General features: G+C 49.0%; 1 protein-coding gene across 5 annotated transcripts in view; it reads right to left on the bottom strand.

Moving 5' to 3' along the window:
- Positions 1 to 24,764, bottom strand: part of RASGEF1B (RasGEF domain family member 1B) — a 699,030-nt gene that overhangs the window by 518,497 nt on the left and 155,769 nt on the right. For 2 of the 5 annotated variants that reach the window (XM_021100304.1, XM_021100305.1), the window contains exon 1: positions 5,012 to 5,196. The exons of 1 other annotated variant lie outside the window; for it this stretch is intronic. In XM_021100304.1, coding sequence (XP_020955963.1) covers positions 5,012 to 5,080 — 69 coding nt within the window. In that variant the 5' untranslated portion in view covers positions 5,081 to 5,196. Of the gene's footprint in view, positions 1 to 5,011; positions 5,197 to 24,764 lie in introns of those variants that run through there. 2 more of the 5 variants (XM_021100312.1, XM_021100306.1) reach the window with 2 other exon arrangements.

The following is a 24,764-nucleotide window of genomic DNA, read 5'->3' as shown; positions in this document are numbered from 1 at the left end:
CCGTACTTCGTTCCTGGGCCAGAACAGGTCAGAGACACATAGGCAAAAACCTCGGCAATTACCCTGTGCTGAGCCCTTCAATACCTTCCGGGCACGGGCTCCTCCAACCCTCACCACCATGCATCCGGCACTGCTATCACCCCCGCTGACGACAGAAAACCCACGCGGAGGGAAGTCACAAGAGAAAGAGGTCCAAGATCTCACAGAGAAACAAACACAAATAACATTCAGGGGCCTGGGCAGAGGGTTGGATGCTGTCCAAGGGGTGGGTCTGGGGGCGAGATTTGAGCTGAGCCTTGAAGAAAGGGGAAACATATTCCAGGCAGAGGAGCAGCTTGGAGATGAGGGGACATGACCAAGACACGGCAACAGCCTAAAGCTGCCGGCACACTAGAAAGAGAAGAGGAAGGAGAGCCTGGACAAGAAAACGAGGAAGGAACACAGTCAGGAGAACTGCACGCCCTGCTCCGTCCGCATGCACCCCCACGGAACGCGGGCGACACAGACGGCGCTGCGCCGAGTGGGGCTGTTGAGGAAGATGCCTCTGCAGGCCAGTGAGACAGAGACCAGAGGCCAGCAAAAGATTCGGTAAATTGATGCAGCTGCCTGGCAAAGCATGTGGAATCCGAGTCCAGGATTTACCTCCCAGCCCAGACCCTCCGTAGGTCCGTGACCTTGCACAATGCATGGCATGACTCTGAGCCTCGGCTGCCTCACTCCTGGACCAGCAAAGGCGACACGACTCCCCTCGTGATATCACAGGGGAATGAGACAGGACACGTACAGGACATGCTCCGGAAATGGGAGCTACCTGGAAAGGGCCTGGCGACTGAATGTGGGCCTTTGCTTTAACAATTCCTCTGCGGGTCATCAGCCTTGGACTGGACGTTTCTAGAAGGAAGGTACTCAAGTGAGAGAATGAAAGAAAGGACGTGACGCAATGGGAGTTGGCCTTTCCTACTTCCAAAGAGGAAGAGCATATCTAGGAATGCCGCTCCAGAAGAAAACAAAAAACAAAACGAAAAACTAAACACCAGAAACCACAGTCGAGGGAGGGAGTGAAGCTTGAGGGCCTCGCTCTGGTACACCTTCCCGGAGTGTCCTCAAGAAAATCACTTCAACGAGAGAAAGCTTCATTTTCTCAGCTGCCAGGCATGGTTGTTAACACCTGTGTTATAAAGCCACACGTGATGTGACGCACACTATGCCCCGAGAGCGATGCTTGGCCCAGAGCAGGCGATGAACAATAGCTATTACGTATTACGCATAAATTTAAATAAAGCAAATATCGCTGCAGTTAAGCAGCAATACCGGTGGCGACAGAAAATAGAAGGCAGAAACAGGTGGACTGCACGTGAGGATGACACCTCTAGAGCCCACACCCACGACAGCGGCAGGGAACAGACAGCCCTTTTCTGTGGAGCCAGATGTGCTCTGCCCAATGGAGGTGGCTCCCGAAGGCTTAGATGATGCATGCTGGCAGGATTGAAACGCAGGTTTGTAGCCCGAGGGAAGAGGGGTCTTCGGCAAGAAAGTGCAACCCCCTCTGACTGTGATTCTCCTGCCACTTCCTGTCCGGAACCAGACCCACCACTTACCAGCCCTGAGGCATAAAGCAAAGCAAAGCTGAGGCTGCGGGCGGAGGCGGGGCGGCAGGTTCCTGCTATGACAGAGCTTAAAGGGGAAGGAATGGATGCCAGGGCCAGATGGACAGACAGCCGTCCAAGCACAGAGGACACGTACAAGGAGGACCTGCTAGGTCGGAAAGCACCCCCCACCCCACCCCGTGGGCTTCCACGTCCTTGCTTTCCATCCTTGGACCACAGGGCAAGCCCGCTCATTCAACGGGAGCTCTGCCTTGGGCGGCGCCAACATCAGTCCAAACACCTGGCACGGGGCCCGGGGCACTGCTGTGGCTGGGCTCGCTTCCTATCCTTTGCTTTGTTCGTGAAACCTTAATATTCTTTCTCGAAGACTTCCCCTGTAAATGTACGTACTTTCCCAAGAACAAGGAAAGGCGCACAGAGTGACCATGAAGACTCTGCTTCAAAGGCGCGTCACCTGTCCGTAGCCTCGGAAGATGATGCAGGAGGACACGGACTGGCCTTGCTTTTCAAGCACCATGACTCTCTGCTCCTGGGCGCTCCATAACCTGTCACCCACTCTCCTTTGTCAGACAACTGCAGACACACAAGAAGTGCCATAGGGATTTCATACCATTTCAGACAGAAGCTCTTCTGCGCAAACCCAACTGGCTTAATTGTAGGACACGACAAATTTTTTTTTTTTTTTTTTAGGGCCACACCCGAGGCATGTGGAAGTTCCCAGGCTAGGGATCGAATCCGAGTTACAGCTGCCAGCGACCTACACCACAGCTCACGGCGGCGCCAGATCCTTAACCCACGGAGTGAGGCCAGGGATCGAACTCACAACCTCATGGTTATTAGTCGGATTCGTTTCCGCTGCGCCACAAAGGCAACTCCAAGGACACGACATTCTTGGCCACCTCCCGACCAAAATGAAAACAAAGGCCAGGCCCTAAGAAAACATCCGTCCCCATCTCCCTCAAACCAACCGCAACCTCTGAGGTTACGATTAGAGCACTTGGTAGAAATGAAAAGCCACCTAAAATTTTCTCATGTCCTGACACTCCCTTCACTTGTAGAAAGTGAATTTTTTTTTAATGGCACCTGCGGCATATGGAGGTTCCCAGGCCAGGGGTCAAACTGGAGCTGGAGCTGCCGGTCTACACCACAGCTCACAGCAATGCTGGATCCTTAACCCACTGAGCAAGGCCAGGGATCGAACCTGCATCCTCATGGATGTTAGACTCGTTAACCGCTGAGCCATGACAGGAACTCCAAAAAATGAATATCGTGAAAGGCTTAAGAACCTCCTTCTTACAATTTCTCTCCCTCTCGGAGCAGAGCGCCCGCAACAAGGGCCTCTTCATTAGGAGTCAGCGTGCGCTGAAGGGGCTATTGCCTGAGAAGAAAGCACCCCCACATCACCCTCTGACTCCGGCATTCATCTCTTCGGGGGGCACAGATTCTCCCCAGAGGGAGGAAAGGGAGGACTGATCAACGACAACAACCCTCCAGCAGCACTGATTAAAAGGGATACCCGGTGGAGTGTGGGTGGATTCAGCCAGCACCGAATCAGTCGTCTGCAGAAAGGAGAGAGCAGATGCTCCAGTGGTTCCTGCCTCTGGCTGGTTAGAAAACACCCAGCAAGATGGCAGGAGTCCCCGGGACCGAGGGATTCCCTTTGCCTAGAGCTCTTCAAAGACGGACGCCCCTCACGTTCTTACCTGAATAGGTCTCTGGTGAGTTTTTGAGTCACCCTCCTCCCAGCAATGATGGGAAGGCAGTTATGCTAAGAAATCAAGGTGGGGCATCTATGGGCTGGAGGACCAAACAGGCAGAAATAGGCCCCCAAAAGGCAGCACATACATTCAAAGTCGTTTGCCGTGAGTTCTAGTCATTTAAGAACAAAAATCCAAACACGAGAGAAGAGGAGGCCAAAGAAAAAAGCAATTTTGAAGGAGTACCTGGGGTCTAGGATGACCCCCCCAAAGCTGCCTAACGTCGTCACAGAGAAGCAAACGGGCAGAGAGGCTGCCAGGGAAGACAGCTGCTTTTAGCTGCAGGCCTGGAAAAATGCACTGTTCCGGGCTTTTCAATATTTTTTAGATTTCAGGCTACCACGAACCCAGGCACTTCAGTGGCTCTTTCGGGCTGCACTTAGGTCCCCAACTCCTCCTCACTGTCTACCAGCAGGATCTCCCGCTTTTCCTCGCGGTCCTGCCACACAGCAGAGGTGACCGGCAGAGCAGCCTGAGGTCCCACATCAAAGGACGGTGACCACAGGCCCTCCGAAGGGAGGAGCACCTGCAGCGGCCGGAGGTGAGGAGCGACTCACTGCCGGCCAGAAAAGAGACCAGCCTTTAAATCCCAAGGAGCGGACTTGCTGAAGGGCAAGCTCCCGCCTCAGGAGAGGCGAGGCCCCATTCCGCTTCTCAGGCCAGTCTGGAGCCTGCAGACGGAGGGCTAAGGCAGCTCCTGAAGCAGCCCCGGCTGGCCGGCAAAGGTGGCGGAGCCCGGGAGGAGTGCGGAAAGCCACACGGGCGCACACTGCAACTCTGGCCACCGCCACCGGCCTCCGCCCAGGCCTAGTGGCCAGGCAGTCTTTTGGGGGTGGCAGGAGTAGACTGAGACAAAGAGCACACCTTTGCTCCCACTGTAAAGCTGGGGGTGGGGGAAGCAGTGCACAGTGTGACACCCCCCCACGCACTGAGCGGCCCACATAGGTTTCCTATGAAACAGTGGCTGCACCGTCCACCCCCGGAAAAGCCAGCCAGCCTTCTCATCAAACGACTCCTTGCAGAGATGCTTACAGGCGGCATCACTGCACCTCAGACAGGTGTGAGCAATGGGCGTACCTGCCTTCAGAAGGGCGATGTGTTTACCTGGTTGCGGCCAATCCCATATTAACCCTTCTCCTCCCGCGTGGACCCCCCCCCCCCCCCCGGGAGAAGAAACAGGGAACTTCAATGGAGGGGACGCCCTGCTCCGGGATGGGGGAGGGGAGCAGAGGCGGCAGGAGGCGGCAACCCTTCGGACCTGCTGTGATTTATTTGTTTTCGCAGACGAAAAGGGAAATGGAAAACCAAAAAACAAAATAGGCAGCACAGAAGGACCGCAAGGCACCGCTCATTTTCAGACACTCCTGGCATTTCAGGTAAAGAGCAACTCACACAACTCCAGATTGACAGAAAACATGTTCCCCTGTCAACTAGGGAAGAAAAAAAGAAGATTCACTGAGGTCCAGGGAAGCAAGAATTCGGGCTCCCAGGCTTCTGGTCGCCCCTGGTCACCCCCTCCCCCCGCCCCGCCCCGCCCCGCCCGAGGCTCGCAGGTGGAAACCGGGCGCGGGGGAAGGTCGAGGGCCCGGGCCGGGGGCCGCCGCCACCGCCGACGCAGTCGCCGCGGGACACACCCCGCACACCTACCTCGAACATGGGAGAGGCGCCCTTGCTCGGCAACGTGCAGCCCAGGAGCTTGGCGAGAAACTTTGCCATATACGGGCGCTGGGGCGGGGGCTCTCCGGGGGCGCGGGAGCCGTCCTTCCGCTGCGCTGGAGCCCCCGCGGCGAGGTCCCGCCCGCGGCCGGCCGGCGGGCGCGGCCCGGGGCTCGGGGCTGCCGGGGGCCGGGCCGGGCCAGGGCGGAGCGGGGGCGAGCGCGCCTGCTGCCCGGCGGCCGCCGCCGCCCGGGGCGCGGGGCGCGGGGTGCGGGGCGCGGCCGGTCCGCCGCCGAGCCTCCCGCGCCGCGGGAGCGGGCGCTGCCGTCTGCGTCGGGCTTTCCCGCTGAATGTCACTGTCGCCAGACTAGAGGGAAGGGCCCCGCCGAGGGGGTGGCGGGAGGGCCAACGCGCCGCAGGACGGACGCCGCGCGCGGGCCAGGGCACCGGCGGGCAGAGCGCCGAGGCGCGGGCACTGGCGGCCGGGCCCGGGCAGCGCCGCTCCAGCCGCAGCGCGCGGCGGCCGCCGAGGCCTGAGGCTGCGGGGAGGCCAAGGCCGGGCAGGGCGCCTACGGGGTTGGCCGGGCTGCCCCCTGACCCCAGTCGCCCCTCTCCGCGCCGACGCGGGTGGGGAAGGCCGCCGCGGAGCCCGCGGGTCCGGCTGCGCGGCGGGAGCTGCCCGCAGGGGCTCCCCTGGCCGCCCGCGCCCGGCCCAGCCGCCCGCCGGGAACGGGAGGAGGCGCCCCAGGCTGGGAGGGGGCACTGCCGCTCACGTTCTCGGTTTAACGCCGCGTTTACCGACACGGGCAGGCGCAGGTGAGCCCCCAAGGCGAAGGTGACTGCAGGCACATGGACGGGGCCAGGTAGGCTCCATAGCCACGGCCTGGCCGCAGTGGGGCTGGGACGGAGGCCTCATGGCCACGGCCAGGAAGTGCACAGACAGGTCTGGCCCGGTTTTTCTTTCCAAACCTACAGGGTTTGTCTTTTAATAAGGGAGGGTCTGTGTTTGGGTTTGGTTTTGTTTAGGACACGGGGCCTATGTTAGATATTTCTCTTGCATCCACATAGCTATGCACTGCAAACTTCAGTGTGCGTGAGAAAATAACCTGGAGAGCTTGTTTAAAGCCAGACGTCCTGGACCCCCAGCTCTCAGTGGTTCTGATTGGGAAGGCTTGAGAACCCTCAGGATTTGTGCTTTTATTAAACACCCAGAAGCGTCTAATGCAGGTGGTACGCTGGCTGGGCTTTTGGAACCCCTGCCCTACCAGTTCAGCAGATGGCCCTACAAGAACTGCAGAAGCATTCGGCTGGTGATGGAGACCCTAGAGAAAGTTGGGTCAAATTGCCTGGTTTTTTTTTTTTTTTTTTTTTTTGCTATTTCTTGGGCCGCTTCCGCGGCATATGGAGGTTCCCAGGCTAGGGGTCTAATCGGAGCTGTAGCCACCGGCCTACACCAGAGCCACAGCAACACGGGATCCGAGCCGCGTCTGCAACCTACACCGCAGCTCACGGCAACGCCGGATCATTAACCCACTGAGCAAGGGCAGGGACCGAACCCGCAACCTCATGGTTCCTAGTCGGATTCGTTAACCACTGCGCCACGACGGGAACTCCAAATTGCCTGGTTTTAAATGCAGGGGAGCAGACCTAGGAGAGTTTGTGTGACTTCATCAAGTCACACTGTATTAGAGACGGTCCAGGCACACAGAGGCGCACTCTGCGAACGCTTATTTGACTTCATAAATAGCAGACGGATGGTTGGATGGATGATGATGAATAGCTGGGTCCAGATTTCCTGATTCTCATTCCAGAATTCTAGCTGGTACAGCGAACGCACTATGAATTTAGGGAATAAAATGGGAAGGAACACGTAAACTCATTTGAATATATCACCTCAGTGCTTCTCAAACAATCAAGTATTTTTCTCAGTAAAGACATCATCAAAAACAAAGCTTCTTTGACATCTCCGGTTTTATCTTTTGTATTCTAGCCTGTGAAAAATACAGGTTTGTTTTAAGATAAAAAGCCCTACTCCCATGAGTAAAACTAATGCTCCAAGTATGCTGTATTTACCCCAAACCCACTGCCACAAGAGCAGCCAAACTGAGAAACATGGCAGCTACGTGCCCTCTAAGCTACACCAAAAAGAGACTGTTAGACTGTGGGCTCTGGAGATAGACTACCTCGATTTAAATCCCACTTCTCATATTTAATAGCTGCGAGACTTCAGGCAGGTCACTTCTCTGTGCTTCAGTTTCTGCATCTGCAAAATGGGCATGAGAATAAAGGCAGCTACTGCATGTGGTCTGTATCCTTTTTCTACAACTTAGCATCTTAAAACAACACCCACTTAGTATCTCACAGTTCTGGGGGTTTGAAGTTTGGATGGGCTCAACTGGGTTCTCTGCTTAGGATCTCACAGGGCTGAAACAAGATAGAGCTGGCTGGGCTCTCATCTGAAGGCTCTGAGAAGCCACTTCCAAACACAGCTTGTTGACAGAGTCTAGTTCTTTGCAGCTGTAGGTCTGAGATCCTTGTTCTCTCGTTAGTTGTCAGCAGGGGGTCCACCTGCTGCTCGGCTCCGCGAGGTTGCCCAGATGCCTTCTCATATGACCTCGTCCATGTTCTAAGCAACCATCACCTTGAGTCCTTCTCCTGTTTCAAATTGCTCAGGCTTTTTTTTTTTTTTTTTTTTTTTGCCAAGAGCCAGAGAAGACTTTTTGCTTTGAAGGGGCTCATGTGATTATATAAATGTAACATCCAGGCCCACCTAAATAACCATCCTATCTTAAGGTCAACTGATTAGTCACCTTAATCACATTCCCTTTACCACATAATGTAACATAATCACAGAAGTAACACCCTGAGAGCCACTGAGAATCCAGCTTTACCAGGCATCATTCTGAGGAATGCGTACACGCATATGCATTTGAAACACTTAGAACAGTGTCGTATTTTGTGATACTTATAATAAGAACTCAGTATAGGTTAGCTGGTATATATATTTTTTTCCACTCATGGCCCTTCATTTGCTTGCCATTACAATCTGTTTTATTTTAAAGGTAAGACATCAAGAATTTAATTGTCAAACACTGCACAGCCGGTTAGTGGCAGAACTAGGAATGAAACCTAGGATAGCTGCAAATCAAGTTTGTGTTTTGGCTACGACATAATACTGCATCCCGGAAAGCTGGCAGAGAACAGGCAATGTTCATTTGAGGAAGCAGAACTTAAGAAGAAGCATGGAATATGAGGAGCAGAAGAATATTTACAGATAATCACTTGCCATATGTGAGTGATTTGTGGTTTAGGTGCAAGGGAAATTATACGAAACACTAACTGAAATAAGGACGTCTTTAACTGGACTGGTGATTTTTAGTGCGCTGAGGCGTGTTCTTATGATGATACTCATCTGAAGGCTGTGCATTCGCCTGTGGTCTAGACTCACGCCTTTGACAAGCTCCTCCTCTCTAGGCTGTCTCCCCTCTGCCATCTTGCATCTCGTAAGAGAAACGAGAAAATAAACATTTCTGAAGGGCAGCCACGCACAAACTCTGCCTTGATAGCAAGACCTTCTCCAGAGCCCACCCAGGCCTGAGTCACTACTACACCTGTTTCCTCCTCTCCGCCTTGCTGGAGGAGCAACACCAGAGAGCCAGGTGGACGGATGGAGAGAGACCTTATCTCCTCTGGTCCTCCTCCCTCTGGGCCTTGCCCACGGCGTTACTCACCAGGGTCACTCATAATCTTTGACCCAGTATTTCTGTTTCTACACTCTAGCCTGGGAAAATTATCAGAGAAGCACTCCAAGGGTACATTTTATTTATTTCTTTTTATTTTGCTTTTTAGCATACGGAGGTTCCCAGGCTAGGGGTCCAATTAGAGGTACAGCTGCTGGCCTACACCACAGCCACAGCAATGCAGGATCTGAGCCACGTCAGCAGCCTACACCACAGCGCATGGTAAAGCCAGATCCTTAACCCACTGAGCATGGCCAGGGATCAAACCTATGTCCTCACAGATGTTAGATTCTTTGCCACTGAGCCATGGCAGAAACTCCCAAGAAGTTAATGCAGAAATTGAAGAATAAGTTCTGGAAATGATCATTTGGCCAAAATGAGGACTAATGCACGCCTGCCAAGCCACAGCAAATACTACTGTCTCCACTGATGGATGAACAGGTGATGTGTCATATAACATAACATAATGTAATATAATATAATCCAAAAAAAAGAATACAGTTGTGCCATTCCTGACAACATGGGTGACCTTGAGGGCATTAGAGAAAGACAAAACCACATCATTTCACTTATATGTGGAAGCTTTCATTTAAAAAAAAAAAAAAAAAAGCTCACAGATCCAGAGAACAGTTTGAGGTTGCCAGAGGCAAGGATGGGGTGGGGGGGCGGGAATGAAGTGAGGGCAGAGGCTCAAAAGGTACAAACCTTGAGCTATAAAGTGTGTCATGAAGAGGTAACGCACAGCATGGCAACCACAGTTAATAACGCTAAATATCCTGCATATTGGAAAGTTGCTAGGAGAGCAGATCTTAAAACCTGTTATCACAAGAAAAAAATCTGTAACTACGTTGGTGACAGATGTTAACGAGACTTGGGGTGGTGATCCTGTCCCAGCTGACCCACATGGTGAATCACCGTGCTGCACATCTGAAACCAATATAACGTTGTGTGTCAGTTACACCTCATAAAAAACAATAATCATAAAATAAAGAACACGACTGTCATTTACGCGGCTTCCTCGTGGCTCTCAGGGGAGAGCCGGTGCTGCAGTTACTGTAAATACTGTACTTGCGCGTGGTCTGAAAATAGAGCAGTCTGATTAATCAACTATCCTGACTAATTATCACCTATACAACACATGAATTACCACTTTTCAAAAAAATCAGGCTGTCATAAATTGCAATTAACGCTGAAACACTACTGAAGGTTTCATAACTCTTTGAGGATTCAGAAGGCACTTCAGTGTCTCTCGGGGTGGCAGGTTCACCCACATAAAAATCATTTATCCCGGCAGGACGGGTGAGGGGAGATGCTGGCTAATAGGAACCTGCAGTTGAGAGAAATGCAAGCAAGCCAGGTTTCAGTGTGTTTACAAGGCTGAATGGATGGCTGCTGAGCTCTTTAAGCACCTCCGGAGAAAGGCGCCCTGTTTAGCTGTGACGGTATAATTATTATTCCACAGGAATACAATGGAAACATTCTATTTTACAACAAAGAAAATTAGATTACAAGTTATCCTGCACCCTCCCTTCCTCCCAGCGAAGATCACACACCGTACAGAGCGACCGTGGTGCCAATTACAACATCTTTTCATGCACCGTGTGTTCCTTTGGCGTTTGATGATCTGAATGGATTTCGTACCAAATAGCAGCTACTGGCAGCCATCAAAACAATTTGGGGGAAAATAGTTCCATCTTCTGTGCTCAAGAAATCCTATTGATTTAAACTTAATCTCTGCCTCCCTTCTTTCTTGGTACAGCAAGGGAGCGTGTGGCTTCTGTCTGGGCCCCTCTGCCTTACCGGGAAGGTGGGTGCAAAAGCCTAGTTCATCCTAGGCCTTTTCCATCACTTGCTGCTAAAAACCCATTTCCATCAAAAAGAGAATGTTTTTATTTAAAGCAATCAGCCGCTTCCCCTCCCCGCAACCCCCCCCCCCCAGAAAGGTTAAGGTTTTTGCCCAAGTTTACACAGCTAGATATTGGCAGAGCAGGGCCCAGATTCCAAATCTCCTGCCAGTCGGTGCTCTTTCTACTGAGTCATTTTTTCAGTGCCCTTGCACATCTTCGCTAAATCATGCCAGGGCTGAGATTCTGCCTTAAAAGATAGCAGTTTGGGGAGTTCCCATTGTGGCTCAGTGGTAAATGAATGCGACTAGTGTCCACGAGGATGCAGGTTCAATTCCTGGCCCTGCTCAGTGGGCTAAGGATCCGACCTTGCTGTGAGCTGTGGTGTTGGTTGAAGATGGGAACTGTGGCTGTGGTGTAGGCTGGCATCTGCATCGCCAATTTGACCCCTAGCCCAGGAATGTCCATATGCTGCAGGTGCAGCCCTAAAAAGCAAAAACAAAAACAAACAAAAAAAAACAAACGAAAAACAATTTTATTTGAATGAGGTGCAAAACAAAAGAAAAACAATGGCGGGAGGGAGAGAGAATGAGAGTGAGACAGAGAGGGAAAGAGAAGGAGCCAGCATCAAGCCCCATGGCTACCACTCCCACGTCGCAGCCAAGCTGACTCCTTTGATGCAGCAATTTGGGATCCAGTCCTGGTGCAGGGAGCTGCCAAGGTTTATCTATTTGATGAGCTATAATGGGGCTCTCCCTGGAAGAAGCTCTGCAAGATATGTGAAGCTCGCGTCCAGAGACTCTCTAAGGAGCAGAGAGATACATCCGATGCTCCCAGGCCTGCTCGGCTGTCTGGGATGGGGGGAGACATATTCTAACGTGGGAAGGATTCAAGGTTTAGGCCAACATAATTGGCTGATGGGCCTCCCAAAAGGAAGATGGGCTATTTAGGGGGTTAAGTCATTCGGTGCGGAATCAATCACCTTCCAAGCCAGCCCTGGAAGGACCTTCTACTTTGACTCATGAGAGAGGAGCAGTCTGCAGAAATTGAGGCAATACATGGAAAGGTGCGAGGTTGCAGGGGTGATGAGACTAAGAGAGTAAGCTATGCCTCCTCTCAGTTTGGGGCTTCCTATGTGTCATTATTCTGGTGGGCAAGAGGCTGGTTCATCCTGGGGATAGTGGAGGTGCCCAGGTCAGCACCCATGACAATGAGGGGACTGATACTACATAATGACCACAAAACCCATGGTGGCATCAAGGCTATGCCACACCCTCAGGTACCACCGCTCGAGGGTGGAGAGTCAAAGTTCAACCTGGGAAGGAAGTGGGGCATCGGTACGAAATCCTCGGAGCCAAGTGCACCAGTGGGCAGCAGCAAAGCAGGAATGTAGCTAACACCACACAAAGGAGCATCAGGGCCAGGGCCACAGCACCACCTCATGAGCCGCCACAAACAGTGGAGCAGAGAGGGAGCCAGCCCTGAAAAGCAGAGCTGCTGCAGGGATAGAGCTGAACACATGGGAAGGCATCTCATGGGAGCCAAAAAGCTAAAGATCCAAAAGCTCTAGAAGAGGCAGAAGAAGCTTAAGGCAAACACCATCTTCCTTTGCATTTCTTCAAATCCCTCCCTTGATTGGTCCACCCTAATTGGCGTGGCCTATGTCTTTAAAATTCCACATGAACGACAGCTGGGACAGGAAATGGACAGGCTCTTAGTTCTGGTCAAAAGGACATCATCGTGGGAGTTCCCTGGTGGCACGGTGGGTTAAGGATCTGGTGGCGTCACTACTGTGGCTCGGGTTGCATCCCTGGCTCAGGAGCTGGTTCATTTCTCACTATCCACCACCCTCAGCGGCCCAGGTCTGCTCCGCATTAGACAGTGGGATGAAAAGTTCTGGACAAGGCCACCTCGGGCTCCATCAGTCTCACAACCAAAACAGTTCAAAATGACTCAGATTCAGACCACGTCTAACCTGGGGGTTGAGAGGAGGAGGGAGCAGGACTAACGCTGCAGCATCCGGAGTGAAGGAGGGACGGTCCCCACGCACCCGCACACCTCGGGAGGCCTACAGCAGCCACGTGTTTAAACCAAAGCTTTTCCAGACATTTACCACTTCTCTTCCCCTTGTTCCTCCCCCTCAGCCCTGGCCGCTCTACGCTCCACGGGCAGGGGTGTGTCTCAGGCGACGTCTTCCTCAGCCAAACAGCGCGAGTCATGACGCGGCATCCACGCTCCCAGTTCTCCCCACCCTTCGTTTCTACGCCAAGGACAGTGACAGCAGCCAGCGCGGTGTGACGCAGGAGGCACGGTGCTAAGCACTTTACCTGTGTTATTATGCATGTTTATCTTGGATCGTTTCATCAGCCCCTTTGGGTAACACTGTCACAACTCCCACTTTACAACCGAGGAGAACACAGCACAGTCGTGTTCATCACCTTCCCAAGGTCACGTCGCTAGAAAGAGATGCAGCCTGGCCAGGCAGGCAGGCAGGCAGGCTGGCCTCCAGAGCCGCGTCCTTCCCTACATCCCATCGTCATGAGAGCAGAGAGCAGCAAGGGGCTGGGCTCTCCTAGCCTCCCTGTGGGGACAACTGAATGTGAAATGCCTTAAACGAGGAACCAGTGTTTAACCATCTACTGTCTAAGGCGAAACAGGGCAAATTCTGCTAAGTAAAAACAGAACTGAAGAATTTTGACCCCTGTACCCTGAAGCCCTTACAAGAGAATAGTCCGAGTTCACTTTCTTTCTTTCTTTTTTTTTTTTGGTCTTTTATCTTTTTAGGGCCACATCTGTGGCATATGCAGGTTCCCAGGCTAGGGGTCGAATTAGAGCTATAGCTGCCGGCCTACACCAGAGCCACAGCAACGCCAGATCCTTAACCCATTGAGCAAGGCCAGGGATCGAACCCGAAACCTCATGGTTCCTAGTCAGATTCGTTTCCGCTGCACCACGACCGGAACTCCCAAGTTCACTTTCCACTCACTAGTCACCCGTCCCCCACCTTTGCTTGCTGGGTAATGCTAGGAGAGTTCTAAGAGTGTCCCCACCCAACTCTGGGGTAAAGGGCTTTCTGAACCTCCTGCTAAATTTCTCTAGTGTACGTGAGAGTTGAAGTTAAGAACTCTGTTTGATTGGCTTCACTTAGTCTCATCTTTTTCGGAGCATAAGAGCCCCGCGTGTCAATTGTCTTAAGCGGCACAAGGGTTCTAAGTCAGAGACACCCAACACCCACATAACTTTAGTCCTACAATAGGCTATAGCTGCTAGGACAGGCCCATCAATAAGCTTTCCCTTGAAAAAAGAGGAAAAGTTAATGTTTCCTCCCCCAGGAGAACAGCATGCAGACTGATGTCCAGGGTTTCATCTGTGCCCAGTGGGAATGTCTACAGCTCAGTCCAACGACCTCACAGGAGCCTCACAAGATACCCCAGACACAGACAGATTTCAAGGCTACAGGTCTGCAGGGGTCTGGAGAAATCAGGAAAGGGGAAAACATTCATTTCAACATGCCAGAGGAATCCGAAAACAAAATGGGAGCAAATGTAATGGCAGAGAGGGTGACCCTCGTAACTACCCCCAAAGACAAGGAAGAGACAAATCATCCAAACGAAAGCCTCTGAAGAAAGGGGGGGAAGATGGGGGAAAAAAGAGGCTCTTTGTGTTTGAGTCTGGAAACATACATTATGCTCACACTGAGCGCTGGCGGGCAGATGGTTGAAGCTCATACAAGGAATATTAAATCTATTTGGAACCCTCTTGCCCTCCTGATACAACACAGCTCATGCCTAGAGGGGCAGACAATCAGCACACAAATGCCTACGGATCACTCAGACTCTGCCACTAACTGGGAAATCCTCGCTGCACCCGAGTGCAGGGAGTCAGAATGGTTTGGCCCGTGTCCTTCACAAAAGATCAGAGAGAGGGTCAGACGGGAGAGCTGAGTCTCTCTCACACACACACACACGCACACACACCAGACCTCTTTGGATTCAGACTGGCATCTACCATTAGAGCCAGGTCTGAAATGAAGCAGCACACGGAAAGCTCCCGGCACAGAGCCCATTCCTGGGGCTTGCTGTATTTCTGCACCCCCTTTGGCGGCATAAGAACAGATAATTAGATTTTAAAGGCCAGGAGAAACGAAGAGTCAACAAACTTTTACCTTGCCCAGTTGTCTTTCGCTTTTTGTTTTTTTCTGGTGGGCAATCATGCCACAATGTGGCGAAGGTCACATATGCTCCACTGATTCCACCTGGAAACAGCAAAGCACGAGACAGAGAAAAGTCTTTCCAACATAACAGAAGAGGAGGTCACGTCCTGGCTCAGGGGTAACAGACCTGACTAGTATCCATGAGGATGCAGGTTTGATCCCTGGTCCTGCTCAGTGGGTTAAGGATCCTGCGTTGCTGTGGCTGTGCCGTAGGCTGGCAGCTGTAGTTCTGATTCGACTCCTAGCCCAGGACACTGGTTTGCTCCCTGGGCTTTTTTATGGCTGAGTAGTATTCCACTGTACATAAGTACCACATCTTCCTCATCTAAGAGATGTCTAAGCAGGGCCTCGGTGACGGGACAGAGAAGGATTTCAGTCAAGCATGAGAACCGCGGGCAGCAAGACACCTGACACTGGGCCCTTCATCGGTTCCCGCACAGGAAAACTATTTCCCAGGCACGACTATCCCTGTTCTGAAGCACAATGGTGCCCAAGGAATATCAACTATAACTTTACAGAAAACACCTTTTTCTTTTTTCTCTTTTTCTTAAGATGGAGTGGAAGGTGCAACAGGACACGAAGGGAACGAAAGTTGAACGTGAGGAAATTATTTGCCATGGGAGAGCAGGAGCTCCCATTCTGCCCCTCAGCTAAACGTGTGTTGTGCACCCGGCCCGCAAGGAGCGCAGAGACAGCCCTGAAGGAAACAGAATGTGCACTCATCGCCCTGCTTCTGGTCCCTTCGCGACTGGTTTAGTTATTTCAAAAATGGAATTGGACGTTTCTTTCCCTTCAAATGTATACTTGCAACACCCCCATGCTTGCACCACCTCCATGCTAATATGCCCGACTCCTACCCTCCCGAAGCCTTGTCCTTTTATGGGAAAGCCAGCTCTGATGAGCACGTGAGCCCGTCCCAAGGAACACAGGACACCGGCCTGTCCTCAGGCCAGAGACGAGCCCACTGAGTCTTGTCCCTACTGTGGGTCAAGGGGCGTATTACCAACGTACGCTTGATTAAAACTCATCAAAGGGAGTAAGCCTAAGTCTCAGTCCTTCTCCAGAGAAAGGGAAACGCCATCTGGGAAGTCCCCAGCGTTATGATGACAGCTACAAACTGCCAGTCACTCATGGCTCCCAAACAAAGAGTCCAACTGCAACAGGGACTCGACTTGTTCAGAACGTGCTGGTGTGGACCAGCGCCCCAAACAAAAGAGCAAGCACGCAGGTACAGAGACCCACCCCTGACCCCCAGAAGCTCAAAAGCTCAAAATCTTATAGCTTTAGGGGAAACCTCATCAGAGGCAGCAGGCCGAGGCCTCAAGCTGCGGGCCTGACTGTACTGCATAACCGGGCACACCACGGACCTTGAACTACACGGCTCAACAATGCTTCCTGGCAGTAAATTTGCCATCAGGGTAACTATAATTAATACAAACACTACTCAGAGTTACGGAGGAAACAGAAATACAGTTTTGTGGAGGACCCTTGGGTTTTTCACGAAAGAATTGCAAAATCTGCCCACCCGGATACGTATAAATCTGAGGATTATTTTACAAATCACCACAATGACAAAACTGTACAGTCTGGCAACTCAGCTGTCACGGATGTTAACTTAAACCTCTAGCTTTCAGAAGTAAGTGCCTACGATTCCATTACTGCTAGAACAGGCACTTTAAAGTCATATCAGCCCATATATAAAGTATTCTGACCCAAGTCCTACAAGAAATAAGGAGGACCTGGACATTTATAATTGCACTTGACCTGACCGTGAAGCTATAATCAAGAGACCAGGACACTTTCAATACCAACTTGGACCAAGCTGAATACTTTCCAAACCATACACCATAGGGCATCCTTACAGGTTAAATGATGCACACAATTTTAATGCAGGCTAGCGTGACGTCCCCCGAAATGAAATTTGACCCGGTATCTCCAGGGAGATGTTCATCCCCATCCATGAAGACCTAACCATGAGACCCTCCCGAGCGTTAATGAGCATGGCCCTCAAATTCCAGACGACACCTTAGCGTTTTACTGCCCGTTAAAAAAAAGGTAGAGCAAGGCAGCGGTGCCAGCTGGGAGCAGGGAAAACAGAAGATAAAGTGTTTCCACCTATTAGAGTTGGAGGGAACGACAAGCTCAATCAGAATATTTCATATAGAAACTCATCCGCTCATCTGGCTTTCATCATCAAAAACAATCTTCCACTACGGCTATTCTGTCCTCCCTACATGGAACTAAACTGCCCAAACTAGTAGGGAGACCAGCCATTTTATGACGCTTTGGACTCTCTCAAAATCTGGCCTAGCATTTAGGCCATAATAGATGCTCCATACATAATCCTTGATAATAATAAAGAAGGAAAAGAAGGAAGAAAAGGATAGAAAAGAGTCTCTCGGTTGTAGTCTTGAATGCGGAGAATAATTATAGGTAATGAACAGACCCGAAATGAAGAAACAACTTCAGTTTTTCTCTTGTGACTTCAGCTAAGACTGCCCAACACCCCTGATTAAACCCGGGTGCAAGTTCAGAAGGTTCTATCTTGTCATTCGGAATCAGCTGTTCCTCAGCTTAGATGGAGTTCTTCGAGGCGTTCTTGCCATTCATTCAACTGGGGTCTGTGGAACACATTTAACCCGAATGGCGTTTATCCTACCCTGGCTCAGCTAACAGCAAGGCGTGACAACTGGATTTTTAGTTGAGTGTTCTCTTGGATGGCATCCTAGTGAGATAAGACAGAGCAAAAGAAACCATGTCTGCGGGCACACATCTCTAATGAGGGGTGAAGTTTCATTGGTGTGTGGGCAACAGTACGCATTCTAGGCTAGAGGACCACTCGTGTCATTAACAAGACTCTAAATCCCAACAGCGCTTTGTAATACATCCTGTATTACAAAAGTTCATAACTTCCTGTCAGAGTTGACAATTACTCCTTTTTTTTTTTTTACCCACAGCATGCAGCAGCTTGATAGATCTCACTTCCCAGGCAGGGATTCAACCTGGGCCACAGCAGTGAATCCTAACCACTAGACCACCAGGGAACTCCCCAGCAATTATTCTTGAGAAAGGTTGATCTTCCTAAATTAGGTAGTCAGGAATATTAACTTAACATGAGGGTTTTTCCACCCAGAGGCATCTTTCTCCTGTACCAACAAGAGCCCCACGTGCCAAGGATAATGGTAAACGTTTTATGCATATTACCTACTCACAGCAATTTTGAAAGGTAGAAATTACCTTCTCCATTTCACAGGTTAGGAAGCTCAGAGAGGTTAAATAATTTGTCAAAGGTCACACAGCTATCCAATGAAAGAGTTAGAAGCTAAAACCAGCTCTTAGATGCAAAAGGCCATATCCTTATTGGTTACACAACTCATGGCCTGAAACTTCATCCCATACTCATGAAGCGAGGGCTGAACTCTCTCTCACTTCATTTGGAACCACTTACCGGGTTCCTCCTCTTCTCGGAGTGGCCAATGGGGTTGGGAATCATACTCACAGGTAGAAATCGGATTTCTCTGCAAACTCCCCCATTTATATGATTTAGCACTTCGTAAAGGAATTATTTTATTATTAGTATTGTTGCTGTTGTTACTGCTAAGGTTACACTAAGTCACAAGGCAGCACTATATTTTCAAAGGTGGACTAAATTAAAAACATGAAACAGAGCTGTCTGTTATCCTACGGAGATATAAAAGTAACAAGCTAATTCAGAAAGGACCTGATGAGTTAGTAATCTAAAAAAAATTGTTCTTGGCAAATTTCTTTCTAAGAAAACAAAGAAGTAAAACATCAACTTGTAAAACAAAATGAGCCAAAGGATGCCTCCATCGTAAATGTGAACGGATTGTTTGAAAGGAGGTTGCAACCTGCTTTGGAAGAAAAGTCCTGCCTATGCCAGAAACCTCCGCCATTAAGAGCACTGAGCACTTTTGCTCCTACTGAAATCTTCTAAATCCTCTCTATGCTTGATTTGACATTTAGAACTGTAAATGCAAACAAATAAACAAAAACCTCATAATCTCAGCATCCAGAGAAAACCTCTATTAGCATTTTGTATAATTTCCTTCTTCCTCTCTATTTTTCTAGGCAGTTTTTCAGTTGATTTCCTACACAAATAGAGCTTTTAATTCTGAGGAGATGTAGGGGAGCATATAGGGACTCCGTTTTCACTTTAGCATATGAAAATAATAAACATTGGTCAGAATTTCTTATGAAAGTTTGACTTTCAGAATACACATCAATTTAAATTCATTGATTTTAGGTTAACCCAAAGGAAGCTAAATGTATTCAAATATTACTGTTAGAGATTTCTTCAGGTTTCCTGAGTTGTATAACTTCATAAATTTCCCTAATGACAGTAAAAACCCCAATGAGGATTCGAGAATTCTGCAAAGTCAGGAGTAAGCAAAAAGGAAATTAAAAATTGTGAAGAAAAGGACATTAAAGACTTTGTTCACTTGTTTAATTAGTACAGCTGAATTTTAATTATCACAATTCTTCACCAGACACTAGTAAATGTGCTGAAACCATCTTGTAAAATTAACAAAGCTTTAACACGACAAAGCTCTGCTTAATTATATTCCATTCTGCATTTGCAAAATAAAAAGTGACTTAAGCAAGAAGGCAGGGCTTTCAGAGCAGGTTAGTAGAAGTTTTGCGTCATTAAAGTAATTCTTTTGACTGTAATCTCCACGAAGACAAGAATGTATCTACCGTATTTATTGTTATAGACATGGCATCTAGCATAGTGAGTGAACCAACGGGGAAAAAAAATGAATGCACAATTGTATCGTCTCCTCAAAAGGGCTATAAAGTTCCCAAAGGCAGGGACAATAACTTTTATGTCTTCTTCACACACAAACATCAGAAACAGACTCCTTAGAGACCCACTTTCTAGGGACGAACAGCTTTCACCATCCCCCAATGCAAAGGACAACACAGTCTAGAATCTAAACCCACAATACAACCAGCTGAATTAATGTGATCCCAGAAGACACAGAATTTTACTGCCTCTCCCCTCATTCCCAGAGGAAAAGGTGTTTCAAAAACTGAATCACCTTGCTGTACACCTGAAACTAATACAACATTGTAAGTTAACTATACTCCAATAAAAATTGAAAAAGCCCCAAAACTCTTGTAAAATACACCCTCTTAGAAGAGAAAATCCATGTATGTTACCATAATTTTTATTTTTACAGAAAGCATTCTTTTTAAGACTTATTCTTCCAGGAGTTTCATCATGGTGCAGCTGAAACGAATCCGACTAGGAACCATGAGGTTTCGGCTTCAATCCCTGGCCTCGCTCAGGGGGTTAAGGATCCGGCACTGCCCTGAGCAGTAGTGTAGGTGTCACAGACACGGCTTGGATCTGGCATTGCTGTGGCTGTGGCATAGGCCAGCACGTCTAGCTCTAATTCGACCCCTAGCCTGGGAACCTCCATATGCCTCGGGTTTGGCCCTAAAAAGACAAAAGACAAAAAAATAAAAATGTCCCATCCTTTGAAAAAAAGAAAGAAAAAAATTATTCTTCCATTCCTTTGGACATCTTAAATAAAATCAGCACCAAATCAAAAAATAAATAAATGCCAGCTGATAATAGGGTACTAATTAGAAACCATTTCATAGAAAACAAATTTAGGCTGCTAAAGGAGAAGAGGGAAGGGTATAAATTGGGAGTATGGGACTAACACATCACCACATACGGCCCAGCCAAACTCTGACGATTTGCTGTACAGCACAGGGAACTCTAGTCAGTTATCTTGTAATAACCTACAAGAATTTTTTTTTTTTTTTTTTTGTCTTTTTGCTATTTCTTGGGCCGCTCCCTCGGCATATGGAGGTTCCCAGGCCAGGGGTCCAATCGGAGCTGTAGCTGCCGGCCTACACCAGAGCCACAGCAACACGGGATCCGAGCCATGCCTGCAACCTACACCACAGCTCACGGCAACGCCAGATCATTAACCCACTGAGCAAGGGCAGGGACCGAACCCGCAACCTCATGGTTCCTAGTCGGATTCGTTAACCACTGCACCACGACGGGAACTCCATAACCTACAAGAATTTTTTAAGAATATAGCTACATACACATGTACATGTATATCCAAATCACTTAACACCTGAAATTAACACAATATTGTAAGTCGACTATACCTCCATTAAAAAAGAAATTTAAAAAATGCAGAATTGTCCATCGACTGTCAGAGAAATGTCTTGTTATTCCCCACGGTAACATCTCCATGAGGTTAACACCAGGGACTGTAAATACACCTGGGGTCGAGCCCTGGACTCCCTAATCATACATTTCAACAGGTTTCTCCCTGGCATGGGGAGTATGTAATCTAAAGACACGAAAGTTCTGGAGAACGAAGTAGAAAGCTGCCTCTTCTAGGAAGGTCTCAATTCCAGGAGAAGCTGGGATCTGCACCCTCTGACTCCTGACTCATTTCATTTCGGGGCTCACGGACCACCTTCGGACTAGACCCTGGATTACCCGACTCTGATTTTTACCAGCACTTGATTCTTAATATGTTCACTTAATTCTACTCAGGACGTGGCTGAACTGGCTGCTAGGTTTGCTCTGGCAGGCGTATTAGTTTCAGATCCCATCCTCACTCTGATTCTTAGAGCTGTGGTTGCCCCTTCCAGAGCATTCACCGACAATGGTCTACCTCCCACAACCACCCCTGGTTCAGAGCCACAGCCACAAACATTAGGTTCTGCACAGAGGAAATTTACATTCCTGAAAGTGAAAGGCTTTGAGTGATTACGAGAGCAACACACCCATATTTTAACAAAAACGTATACAATACAGAAAACCACGCATAGGACGCAGAGCTTCCTTGTAATCAGACACCCAAGGAACAACCATGACTCACAGCTTATTGTGTATTGTGAGTTCCTTCTGATGCAACATCTTAGTCTTGGCAGAAGAATCTTGTTTCATCTGTGTGATCCATCCATTTGGACTGAGAGGTACAAGAATAAGAAACCATATGAGCACATGATATCGGGAATAAATAGCGTCTGGCGCTAAAACAAAGTGAGCCAATTGCCAAGAACCAAACTTCGAGGGATCTAACGCAATTCCAGTAGCATTTGCTTCCCTGGCTGACCATTTTGACTTCAATAACATTTTCATTGAGAATGTGTATGGGTGACACACGAAGAATAGAAAAAGAGACATAAGAATGGTTATGCTTTGCTCCAATCATATTTGTCAACCTACTGGGCCTCCTTCCTAACAATGCAGACTTAATTCTTCCTGTAACCTCCTTGAATCGCAGGCTCTGGTTTTCGTAAGCCAAGTACTAACAGGATTTTAAACCTCACATAACTACGGCTACATCTGAAGTCAGCGTCGTCTTTACAGCACAAAAACCAGATTTAAGAGAACCTCCACTATCCAAGGGCTTGCGTTTCACAAGCACGGCTGAATTTTACGTCTATGTGTGAATTCCCAGAAGCCTCATGGAAGTCAGATACAACCAATAGTTCTATTTCACCTCTGTATACGCACCTCCTATCAGACTTAAAACGTGTTAGATTAATAATTAACACTAAAAACACAGGGGAGACAGAAACATTATAAATAGATGTAGGTGTTAGTCTTTCTTGCTAGAAACCAAAGAACAGCATTCAGTCTTTTGTGTAGGTATCTACACATCTAGGAATGTGTTCTATGCATGGATATGTATCACACAGACATTCATGGAAAATAAAATACCCGCCTGGTGTAAAATCGACGTATATTAGAAGGTTGCGAGTGTAATCAACTCATCACCCCCCTTGAAGAAATCACTGCGGGAGGCAAAATAAAAGTGCAAAGCTGTACCGTTTTGCCTTTTTCTTTCAGGAACGAAATATGCGTTATCCTTCAGCAAGGTGTGTTCAGGTAGCTTCCCTGGTACCTCACGCCGCTGTGTCGCTGAATTCCCTAACCCTGATGAATAACTGATTAGTCGGAAATGAGCTCTTGCAGACTAGCTCTCTCCTGCCACAGGTCAAGAGGAGAGCTCTATCCTCCCAACTCCCTGCTCATTTGCATGAGCCATAAAAAGGGCACCAGTGCCACCTTCCCTATTCCAGCTGGGCGACCACAGCCCCATCAATAGGATACGATGCCCCTGGTATTCATCCTTCACAGCTCAAGTCAGCAGCAGTACATCTGCCACTGCCACAGTGGTTCTCAGGTACAGATCCAGCTAGGAAGCTACTGATTTACTCGCGTTGGACAGCAGCATTGCTGTAACTCGTAGTTTCACTGCAGTAAATTTTACAATCAGGCACGATGATTCATTTGGGTCTTGGGGTTCTGTTTGTGTACAGGGGACGTCCAAAGAGAGGTCACGAATAGGTGTTCCCGTTGTGGCTCAGTGGTAACAAACCCAACCGTATCCAAGAGGATGTGCGTTCAACCCCTGGCCCCGCTCGGGAGGTTAAGGATCCAGCGTTGCCGTGAGCTGTGGTGTAGGCTGCAGATGCGGCTCAGATTCTGCGTTGCTGTGGCTGTGGCGTAGGCCAGCAGCTGTAGCTCTGACTCAACCCCTAGCCTGGGAACTTCCATATGCCACACATTCGGCCCTAAAAGGATAAAAAAGGGGAAAAATTATCCCCCAAAAAATAAAAAAATAAAGGTTTAACCACATGAAGCATTTAAGGTAGTAAGAGTCACGTTACCGAACACAAATACCGCTAACTGATGGGAAGAATTATCAAGGAAAAAAGCAGCTACAGGAAGATACTAGATGTAAACCCGCCTTGCTTCTCTGAATCCAGCATCTAGCCTCTGCTCCAGAGGTCCAGACAGGGAGCCTGCTGTGTCTGTTAATTACAACACTGGGTTGGATTCCAGTTGCATGGTTCTCAGATGAATATAACCTCCTGCTGGCTTTGTTGCCAAAGTGACTCTTTGTCACCAGCAGCAAGTCACGAAATTTTAAGACTCACTTCAGAGGGCCAGCCCCAGGCTCTTGGTTTTCATTCTCCCTCGTCTGGCTTTGCCCATTTTCCCATTAGAGTTGCAGGTTCCAGAGTGAAAGCAATGACACTCTATCACCAAAGTGAACACTGGGAGACTTGGATTGTAGGTCCAGGTTTTTTGCTTTTTTTTTGGGGGGGTCTTTTCAGGGCCACACCTTTGACATGTGGAGGTTCCAAAGCTAGGGGTCGAATCGGAGCTGTAGCAGCCGGCCTACACCACAACCTCAGCAACGCGGGATCCGAGCTGCGTCTGCAACCTACACCACAGTTCACGACAACGCCAGATCCTTAACCCACTGAACGAGGCCAGGGATCAAACCCACGTCCTCATGGATGCTAGTTGGGTTCACTGCAGCTGAGCCACGACAGGAACTCCATAGTATAGTTCCAGTTTTGAGCATAGTAGCTCTGGGACCCAGACTCAAGCAGCTTCTACTTCCTTTTCCACTAGGTGGGGTTAATGAAGGGCCCGAGGACACGTGCAGGCATGGATACCGTACGCCTTTGCGCCTGCGTGGGTTTGGGATGGCAGTGGGGCCGTTTTGCTTGGCTCTCGCTATCGAGGTCAGACCTCCCGTGGCTTATTCTACTCGCAACATGCTAAGATCCTCTTATCCAGAACATTAAAAATGTGTCACTATCATCATCAAAAGGTGATCTTTAGAATATATTTCAGATTTCCTTTCGGGAGCTAAGGCATCTTTCCTGCAAAATGTCCTGTATCACAGAAGCACCAGGTCGTGAGGTAACTCGGGAGATGATAAAGTCCTTTTGCCGCAAGTGAAATTCACGTCAAGCCATCTTGCTCAAAACATGGTCCTCAGGTTTTTCCTCAAAAGAATTAAAGTTGAAAAGTAGGACTAGACACATATACGAATAATGGTATAATGCTGAAAAATAGGATTACTATTGTTATAACTTTCATTTACACAGGAGGCCCTAGTTTTTAGTTGTTTTTTTTTCCA

Source organism: Sus scrofa, chromosome 8, assembly GCF_000003025.6.
Source record: "Sus scrofa isolate TJ Tabasco breed Duroc chromosome 8, Sscrofa11.1, whole genome shotgun sequence".
Classification (NCBI taxonomy): domain Eukaryota; kingdom Metazoa; phylum Chordata; class Mammalia; order Artiodactyla; family Suidae; genus Sus; species Sus scrofa.
Note: the sequence above shows the minus strand (reverse complement) of the source record. Positions and strands in the feature narration are given on the sequence as shown.